The sequence below is a fragment of the Pangasianodon hypophthalmus genome, chromosome 12, assembly GCF_027358585.1.
Source record: "Pangasianodon hypophthalmus isolate fPanHyp1 chromosome 12, fPanHyp1.pri, whole genome shotgun sequence".
Classification (NCBI taxonomy): Eukaryota; Metazoa; Chordata; class Actinopteri; order Siluriformes; family Pangasiidae; genus Pangasianodon; species Pangasianodon hypophthalmus.
The window spans coordinates 12,097,119-12,107,608 of record NC_069721.1 but is presented as its reverse complement, the minus strand read 5'-3'; the positions used below and the strand labels follow the sequence as shown (position 1 = coordinate 12,107,608).

Genomic DNA, 10,490 nt, shown 5'->3' with positions numbered 1-10,490 from the left:
TATAATTTTTATTTATTTATTTATTTTTCCAGTTGTGGAAATCATCTGGAAATTTATTATTGAGTCTGAGTTTAAGTTCTTTATATGTCACATACAGAGAATTATACAGTGTGTAATTCTTGCAGTGAACTGAACTGTGTAAACATTACAAAAAGCAAAGACACACAAGGCACATATGACATGTACACCACAAAAGACACATAAGACATAAAGTGCAAATAATGCAGGACAATACAGTGCAGGGAAAATAATAATAAATTTCTCTGCACAGAATGCACATTGGGATATGCAAGCACATCTGATATACTGTATGCTATTGAGTTATTATAGTCACTTTGGATTGAGTGGGTTTAATCTAAACCCTTAACTAAAAAACAAGTAGGTCTATAAATGATGTCAATTTTAAATGTAATGACAGTTTTAATAAAAATGTGTTCTGTGAGTGCAAAGCTCAGAAATAGAAAACTCTATGGCTCTAACAGTTAGTCTAACTATTATTGTACACATATAATTTAATGAGCCAAATATCTGAATAGATAGTTGGACTATGTTCCTATAATAAATTCTGTGGAATAGAGGTCTTGGCTGCAAAAAGTTTGTGAACCCCTGCTGTACATCATTAATTGGTACCACAGTGTGCTATGTAATGCATTTGTAAAAACCTGGACAAACTCATATAATTCCGACCTCACAGTGCTCAGAAGCCGGAATAAAATGCCTTCTATCGTGGCAGGGAAATCTGCATGACTTATATTCTGATATTTAGATTATAATACGGCGCGAGGAGGAGCAGAGCCGATGGGAAACCACGCGGCACTGCAAGCCCCACAATGCTCTCGCTCCTATTTGACTACATATTTGTGGTGCTGTGCGCAAGGGCTTGTGGGTAGGTAGGTTTTGAATAGGGAAGATGGCAGCCGCGGCAGTGGTTGAGTTTCAGAGAGCTCAGTCTCTTATTAGTACGGATCGAAACGCTTCTATCGATATTTTACATTCAATAGGTAAGCCGTTTCGGGTGTTTTTCACTATCTGAGTGTTTTCAGTAAGATGTGTGCTAGCGGTTGTGTGGCAGTCTTTCCCCAGGCGTGAGCCGGCTGCCGCGGTGCTGACTCACTGCACTGTGTAGCCGCTCTAATCATGCTAACTGGCTAGCCTGCTTCACCAGCCATGTACACCACATTAGCTTAGCCTGCTATGCTAACCAGCCTCGCACTGGTCAAGGCCGCGATGACAGAGATGATATTTAGCTGTGTAATGGGAAAGCAAAAGAGCAAACCGTTCAGTTACATAATTCTAAAAGCTTTTATTTCTAACAGTGGTGTTGTTCCCATGACTTGGCTGGGTGTCCAGGTGAAATCACATTAGCCAGACATTAGCTAGTTAATCAACTTGTGGTGCACCCGGGTTTAGAGAAAGACAGAGGATGTTCTCGCGTTCTGATTTAGCTAGCTAGCTAGCTAGCTAGCGAGTTAGCTTCCTAGCTACCATTTTAGATTAGACAGTAGCGGTTAATGTTAATGCCGCTTCTACAGCGAGCGTTAGTCAGCGGTTTAGTTAAAGTTTACCGTTCATTAGTAAGATAGCTGACTATCTTTGTGTGCTTAGGTATGTTGCCTGCCTTTAGACCTTAGTTTATGATAATAGTTTGTCATGGTAATGTGAGTACATGGAGTTTAAGATGTTTCTAGAAAAAGTCATTCTAATTCTTTCGCATAAACTATATTAAGACGGTAAAGTAGATATTAGCTAGCTAATGCTAATGTCACTGAATGAACTAGCTAACTGAATATCTAGCTAACTAACATTAACAGACTAGAGGATTGCTGTGTCTTATCTTAATCCAGTTTCTCGATTTTAACTTGCATTTCCAAATTCAAAAGTTTGGTTGAAATTTTAATAAAAAAAAAAAAAACCAATAGTTAAGGTTTTTGCTCAGTAGCTGAACTGTGGTTCTCTTACAGTACAGCACCTTAAACACAGCTTCTTTGTGCTCTTTTATGTTTTAGCGTTTATCGCTACCGAAGTTCTAGGTGTGCTAAAGTTGTGTGCAGACAGGTTACTGTAGTTTCACTCTTTCAGCCTTGTATACAATGACTGTAAGCACCTAATCTGTGCCTGATGTTTCCTCAGTCAGGCGAGATGTTCAGCAGGATGATGAAGAGGCAGTACGTGTCAAAGAGCAGAGCATCCTGGAGCTTGGCACTCTCCTGGCTAAGACAGGACAAGCTGCAGGTAAGATTCTTCATCCTGTAATCAACCTGTAATCATTTGTGTTACAACAACCCTGGACATCAATCCCATTGTTAGTAGTTTTCATGATGTGTTAGCATTAGTGATAATACCAGTGTCCGATCACTGTATATTGGCTGAAACTGACACTGTCACAGTAACTAAGCCGACTCTCGGAAAGCTTCTGATGCCAGGTTGTACAAAATGTCAGCACTGATTTAAGACAGGTTGTGTCATGATTTGTGTTGTCAGTCAATATGTGTTTACGCCATAAAATACTTTAGTAGATCAGATTTGCAAAAAGCTGGGTCTGATCGAGTTCCAGTGTTTCAGGCCAGTGTCAGGACTCAGTTTGTTGGATTGGCACAACCGTAGTTAGCATTAAGACCCCTTGTTTGATCCTATCACACACATCACCATGATGTTATAATTTGTCTTTCCAGAGCTTGGAGGGCTCCTGAAGTTTGTCAGACCTTTCCTGATCTCCATAAGCAAGGCAAAGGCGGCACGACTGGTGCGCTCTCTGTTGGATCTTTTCCTGGATATGGAGGCAGCCACAGGACAGGAGGTTGAGCTGTGTCTGGAATGCATTGAGTGGGCCAAAGCTGAGAAGAGAACATTCCTCCGACAGGCTCTTGAGGTAACTATGTTTGCTGTATACACTTTGACATTTAGAGAGGCTGCATGGATGAGCAGTATTGTAAGAAAGTGAGAAAATGATACTCAGGTGTGATGCATCATTTTTGTCCAATAGGCTCGTTTGATCTCACTTTATTTCGACACTAAGCGGTACCAGGAGGCTTTGCAGTTGGGTGAGTTATTTTACAGAAAGTTCCTTTTTTTCCTCAGTGCAGTTTGTCTGAAGCACTGATTTTGTTTCATTTGCACTTGGGCATTACATATTACCACTCTTCCTCCTTCTATGATTCAAGTTTCATAACATTAGTTATGAATAATGGAGCTGATGCATTGTAAAGAATGAATAAATATATTGTCCTTGCAAAACTGGTGTGTCAATGAATTGAGAAGTGATTGAGAATCGATTTTAATTAGATGCAAGGATATGTTGGATAATCTGTTGAATTGTTCTACAGGCTCCCAGTTACTCCAGGAGCTAAAGAAGATGGATGACAAAGCTTTACTTGTGGAAGTCCAGCTGCTTGAGAGTAAAACCTATCATGCGCTCAGTAACCTGCCCAAGGCCAGAGCTGCCCTTACCTCTGCCAGGACCACAGCCAATGCCATCTACTGTCCACCCAAACTTCAGGCAGCTTTGGACATGCAATCAGGCGAGTCTTAAACACATACTGCCCAGTGTCATGGTTGAACATTGTAAATATTGTACATGGTTGAACATTGTAAATATTAAACCTTGTAAACCCATGGCTTAGTAACACCGCATCTAGGATTAGTTAATTAGCTAATTTTAGCTCAGCTCACCAATATTGCTGTCAGTTATGTTTGAGTAATTTAATTTTGCTAGGGCTAATAACAGACGGTAAGAATTCTGTATTATCTCTAACATGAGGTGTTTGTATGTTCTGTAGGCATTATCCATGCTGCTGAAGAGAAGGATTGGAAGACAGCATATTCTTACTTCTTTGAGGCTTTTGAAGGCTATGATTCCATCGACAGTCCCAGGGCCATCACTGCGCTGAAATACATGCTTCTCTGCAAAATCATGCTCAACTCGTAAGTAAAAGAGCAGCTTGTAGATGCTCTCTTAAGAGTCTAAATTGTATGTTTTGTCCTCTCTTCAGTAATGTTTTTGTTATGTAAGGTTCTATTAGGTAACACTAGATTATTTGCAGGTACATACATTGTGTAAATAATGGCCATTTCAGCAGTGCGATCAATCTATTAGTAGAAAAAGCATAGAAACTGATACTGGAAGAGATTTTCACACACAGACTGGAAGTATTTACTCCTGAGCAGTGATAGCTCACCCTACATGCACACTACCACATGACAAAGTGACAGGGGACCATTCATTTTCTGTGTACATGCACAACACAGAGCCATGATTTCAGTGACTGCAGAAAGTGGCAAGTGCCAATTAAATTGAGATTTTTTTTCAATTATTTGCCAATTATGTATGGTGCAGTACAGCGACAAATCAAACCAATTACCTCAAATGATTGATTCAACCAATCCAATGGCAAGTGACATTTCTTCAGTTCAATGCTTTGCAACCTTAATTCCTAATGTACTCTGTGACTCAGAAAAATGAAAGAAAAACTATCCTGTTATAGACAAGCTCTCATTAAATGTGTAATGTAGAGCTTGGAAGAAAGTAGCAGAGGTCATTTGGTGCCTCTGGTGAGTGATTATAGCTAGTGCAGTTAACTTCCTTTGCTACTCTGCCTACGAAGCCTAGCATGTGACATGTAAATCAAACAACCGGTTTCACTATTTAGTGAAAGTTTTAATATCATTACTACCATTTAACATCAAGAAAAACCTGCTGAACAGTGCATGCCCCCAAGTGACACCAGTGCTGGTACACATCCATAAGAGACGAGCTACCAGTGTGATGAACGACTTGTTGCTCACTAGTGTGAATGTAGCATCATGCTGTTAGTGGGCAAACTGAGGTCAGTACACACTCCTGAAAATCTCACTTTGTTTCCAGGCCGGAGGAAGTCCAAGCCTTGATCAGTGGCAAACTGGCCTTGCGTTATGCCGGGAGACAAGTAAGCCTTGTTTCATGCCCATATTCGAGTGGTTTGTGTGAGGATTGTTTTCCTGTATGTGTACAAAGTGTGTACTACTTCTTTTCTGCCTTATCTATAACAGACAGATGCACTAAAGTGTGTAGCGCAAGCCAGCAAGAACAGATCATTAGCAGACTTTGAAAAGGTGAGACTTGCTGAAGCTTACATAGGCAAATTCAAGTTTTCCATCTTTCGTTTATTGCCTAAGCTTGTTTCTTGTGCATGTCCACTCATGAAGGCGCTGACTGAGTACACGAAAGAGCTGAGAGATGATCCCATCATCAACACACACCTGGCCAAACTCTATGACAACCTTCTGGAGCAGAACCTTATCCGGGTCATTGAGCCCTTCTCCAGAGTACAGGTAGTGCACACATCCTAAACAATAACCAAACAAACTAAACCACACATAATATAAGCACATTTGTCAGGTTAATGAAACGGCTTCTGCAGTAGTATTGTTGGTGTAACTTAAAAACAAAAAAAAACTGTGTAATGCTGTTTTTATTAGATTGTTTGGCTTTATTGGCTTTTGACTCTGATGGTCTTATTTTGTTTTATTTTCTAGATAACACACATATCAGATCTCATCAAACTCTCAAAGGTAAGTTACTTGTGTAGCTTGGGTCATATGGAATTTATTCTTCTCATTTTTACTTTTTTGAATTCATAATAGACTCAATTACTTCACTAACACAAGAGACACGTGCCAATTAGTGATGTGATGAGACATCAGAACCTGCTAATAAACTAAGCTGACATGTAACCAAACCTTTTGATGTTATAAACCTGGGTGCTTAATTGTTTTGTCTTACAGGGTGATGTTGAGAGAAAGCTGTCGCAAATGATCCTGGACAAGAAATTTCATGGTAAGTCATTCGATTTCATCCTAACTGTGGGGGTATTTATAAAGGATTGAGCTAACCTAGTTGTTACAGTGGTTATTATTGCCGCATACATATTATTGCCGCATACAATATGGCCAAAAGTTTGTGGACACCTGACCATCACACCCATGTGTGGGTCTTCCCCAAACTGTTGCCACAAAGTTGGAAGCACAAAATTGTCTACAATGTCTTTGTATGCTGTAGCATTAAGATTATCCTTCACTGGAACTAAGAGTCCCAAACCTGTTCCAGCATGACAATGCCCCTGTGCACAAAACAAGGTCTATAAAGTCAGGGTGTGTGAAGGTTGCAGTAGAAGAACTCGAGTGGCCTGTACAGAGCCCTGACCTCAACCCCACTGAACACCTTTGGAATGAACTGAAACACTGACTGCACCCCAGGCCTCCTCGCCTGACATCAATGCCTGATCTCACTAATGCTCGTATGGCTGAATGGGCAAATTCACACATCCACGCTCCAAAATCTAGTGGAAAGTCTTCCCCAAACTGTGGAGAGTATAACAGCAAAGGGGACTAAATCTGGAATGAGATGTTCATAAAGCACCTATGGGTGTGATTGTCAGGTGTCCACAAACTTTTTGCCAGTGTAACCACTCCCTAGCATTGTGTGGCTCTGTCTCTTTATTGTAGGCATCCTTGACCAAGGTGAGGGAGTCCTGATCATATTCGAGGAGCCTCCTGTTGATAAGACCTATGAGGCAGCCCTCGAAACCATCCAGAACATGAGCAAAGTTGTGGACTCACTGTACAACAAAGCTAAGAAGTTGACATAGGTATGCTTCAGAGTAATTGCACTTCCATTTTTGCATCCACAGATTTATAAAGCTCTGAGCTATAGATATTTAAACTGTTAATGATGGTGAGTTGTAAGGTGCTTTATTTGTCTTTTGACCTGTGGTTTGAATTAGTAATTATTTTCTTCTGTCTCTCTTGCAGAACAAACACAAAAGGATGCTGCTCTGCAGAGTGGATGTGTGTGAGTGTATGTCTGCATGTGTGTGTGGCCAACATGTGGAACCTTTTTTTGTCAAGGCGAGAAGGGACAATATAGAGTAAGAATCACAAATTTCAACGGGATTCACTTGTTCCAACTGAGTTTTTAACTCCTCTTTCAATGGACAATTTCATCCTTCTCTTCTTAATTTTGATGGTTTTTTCCTCCCCGATGTATCTCTCATCGGCCAACATGGCCATCAGGGAATATTGTACAACTACAATAAAGTCTCATAAAGTCACCGTATAGCATTGTATAACTCTTCTACGGTTTAAGTTACAGCCTCTTAAGGTGCAATACTGACCTCACTGTGGGTAAAGGGGGAACTGTGGGTAACTGTGGCTGTCTCCATTAGTCCTCATGGGAACATATATTATCCTGCGTGCAGGAAGATACCATTAGGAAGTGACATAACCAGGCATTTATTACATTTGCATGGTTAGGGCCTTAGATAGTTCTGTAGCAAGCACAGTTGCCAGCAGTCAGACAGTCTCAGCCATTTTGTTCAGATTATGTATTATACAGTTTAACATTTGCTCTGGCAGTATACTTTTCATTATACACATTGTCTTTAAAATCTATAAACATGTTTGCTGTATTAAGCACCCTAGAGTTGTCCTGTTATGAAAAAAGCATTACAAATGCTAACGTTTGACTGCAGTAGAAATAAATTTCTTTTTATTCCACTGAACTATAAAAGCTCCTTCTAAAACACACAGTGTAATTTCACCAGGATTCAAATGATATTTTTCTGAGATTATTTTTCCCATGTGTTAAAACACGGATCTCGATCTTTGATTTATGCTTCGTGTTGCAGGAGCAGCACAGGCCTGACAATACGTTATTTTACAGAATTTTTTTTTTTTTTTTCCAGGTTAAGATTTCTTGCATGTCTCTGTGATTTATTTGGATATTTTATACTTTGGGAAGTTCATGCTTGCTTTTGTACCTAAAAATGGTAAGGTGTGAATGAATACTTGTAGATATCCTGGAATGCAAATCGCCAAAAAAAAAAAAAAAAAAAAAATTCACTTCGAAGGAGGTGTTAGGAATTGATTTGCTCACTTTGCTCACTCTCTATTGGGATGTGCATTTTAATTATTTCAGTTTTTTTTTTTTGTAAAGAAAAACATGACTACTAAACATGTGGTTACTGATGAATATACCAATTAACATTTTACCTTTGTGTGGAAGACTTTATTTTTCCTGTGTGGTAAACAGTATAAGCATAAATACAGGCCTTTGACATGACAATGGTAGACAGTGGAAATTTGACCTGAAGCAAACAGCTTCTATATCATGCTGCCTAAACTAGATGATTTTGCCTTATTTTGCTTTATTCTTCTCAAAAGCCAAGAAGGAACTACGTCCATACTATCATGTATGCACTCATAATAAACCACATGAGCAGAGTAGGATCAGACCAGCGGGAGAGATTTTGCATTATTTTGTACAAAGCACTGAACAGTTTGGTTTCTCTTTCCTCCTTTGGTTGTCTAGCTCTTGTATGTAATCAGATCACCTCTATTTGCGATTTACCAACACAAACACTTGTTTCACAATTAAATCAGTATCAAATGTGCAAGTGGTTCTTTCTGACCTACAGTCACTCAGTGTATCTAGTGTTTAGATGACCTCAAATAAATCATTTCTGCTATTTCTGGTCATAAACATCTGAACAGAGTTGGAAAGCCCACACACAGTGGCTAAACATTTGTATTTCTAAAACAGCATTTGATTTTTAGTATCTTTTGTGTGGCAGTTGACCTCGCTCTAATATGTACCTGAGGGCTCCATAAATTTTGCTGGTGTGAGGGTGGATGTACTTATTTAGCATATGAATGTCTCAGTTCTTCATCATTAGACCCAGTCCAGTCTGAGTACTGCCTGGTCATTGCTTAGTGTGTGTAGAAGCCCAGCAGAGGAGGGAGATAAAACCTACTTTCTTCCAAATCACTACTGATGCTATTCTGGATGGGGAAAATCCAATCTCCTAGAGCCTTGAGTGAAAATGAAAATTAATGACTGCTTACTGAGCCAAGTCATAACATTATGTGTCCTTTTCCTGTAGAGAATCATAATTAGGAATTAATCAGCAGTCCTGACATAAAATATCAATACTGACTCTTTTCTTATCATTTTCAATGAAAATGAATGTGTATCACATAATAAAAAAAAAAAAAAGGTTTGAGATAAATGTGGCAAATATGTGTACACCATCCAAACTATTTCTCCTTTCCCTCCTCATATACATAATTTGAAGTTTATTAAATCAAAGTTCACATGTCATTTGGTCAATTGTCATCATAGACATGGCACATATTTATTTTAACAGTGGTACTACCCTTGATATTACCAGATATCAGATAAAGCATAATTTCTGTCAAAACTGATCCTTTTTTTTTTTTTTTTTTTTTTGGACAAATCTGTTAAGTTAGGAAGAAATCACGCCAAGTTGTGCTGTTATAGCAAAATTACCGGCATGGGTGGTGTAATGTGGCCTGCTACCTCACAGAAGTTGATTAATTTTCAATAACAGTATGTCCTGAAGTGTTTTATTCCTCTTACACTACAACAGCAATTTGTCAATGATTACAACGTATTTTATTTATCAAAAAATGGCATTGTATCTGTGACATCCATGAAATAAGTTAGTTCCAGTTTTCACATATGTAACAGCAGTATAAACAGTCATGTTCTCTTCTCTTTTTCTGTCTCTTGAAGGCAGTAAAACAACAAAAACCAAAAAACACCAACTTGAGAATCCAGAAAGTGTAAAAAAGTCCTCTTTATGACTTTAACTTTGTTACGAAAGTGCTGACACTAGAGATTCCTTCCATAAATGTTAAAGAAACAGAAAGTCTTTCCTTAGAGAAAGCTTCACCATATACATTTTCTTTAGTATATCAGTGAGTTTAGATTATGTGGATAATTCACAGCATACAAGTCCCTGTGAATTATCCGTGTCGTGGCAAATACTTCAGCAAATGAGAATAAGAAAATGAGTTACAAAGACAATTGGTTCTGGATGCCAAAAATCCATAGACTTTATTGAATCAAACAACAAAGCCGAGATAGTCTCCAGAGCAACTGATTTACATAGTCATGGCCCATGCTTTTATACAATTCTAAAACAATGATCTCATCGGATAGAGTTTTCTCTTCTTTCTTTTAATCACACACCTGCCTCTCGCCCCAATTATTTCACTATCCCCTTATCTTAGTTTTAACCGTGGCGAGAGTTCAGTCAGTTTATGGTTCAAAAACAACATTAGTCTTCACATTAAAAACACCACCTACAAGGTCACACCAGTTCGTTCTCACAGAAACATCCCTGTAGGATCATAGGCATAAAGTCACCCTTCACTGTACTACAAATGGTACAGTGTAGTATATAAGTGAAGCTCTGAAAGTTAATACATGAGGTGATTTAAGGTCACTTTTCAATACTGTTGCATAGATACTGACTGATATAATACTGATTAACAAATGATATTGATATAGATAACAGGAAAATTCCTTCATATCTGTTACTGCAGAAAACCATCCATCCATTAATCTAAATCATCCAGAGCATTAATCTAAATATTAAAGCCGTCACTATTTTCAGATCTGATGTTACAGATAATTAATCATCACTTCTGAC

At 38.7% G+C, this 10,490-nt stretch overlaps 1 protein-coding gene across 1 annotated transcript; it reads left to right on the top strand.

Moving 5' to 3' along the window:
* The first annotated feature begins 841 nt into the window (after positions 1–841).
* Positions 842–7,535, top strand: psmd11b (proteasome 26S subunit, non-ATPase 11b). The gene is made up of 13 exons (XM_026915662.3): positions 842–1,001; positions 2,131–2,232; positions 2,673–2,869; positions 2,984–3,041; positions 3,324–3,518; positions 3,777–3,921; positions 4,862–4,922; positions 5,026–5,088; positions 5,182–5,307; positions 5,512–5,547; positions 5,761–5,812; positions 6,481–6,623; positions 6,787–7,535. Exons 1-12 carry the CDS (start codon positions 911–913, stop codon positions 6,621–6,623), a joined length of 1,269 nt encoding a protein of 422 aa, XP_026771463.1. The 5' UTR covers positions 842–910; the 3' UTR covers positions 6,787–7,535.
* Positions 7,536–10,490: the final 2,955 nt, after the last annotated feature.

Coding starts and splice junctions, on each gene's coding strand:
- psmd11b (XM_026915662.3), top strand. CDS start 911: ATGGCAGCCGCGGCAGTGGTTGAGTTTCAGAGAGCTCAGTCTCTTATT. Junction 2,233..2,672: donor TAAGACAGGACAAGCTGCAG/GTAAGATTCTTC, acceptor TTGTCTTTCCAG/AGCTTGGAGGGCTCCTGAAG. Junction 5,089..5,181: donor CATTAGCAGACTTTGAAAAG/GTGAGACTTGCT, acceptor CCACTCATGAAG/GCGCTGACTGAGTACACGAA.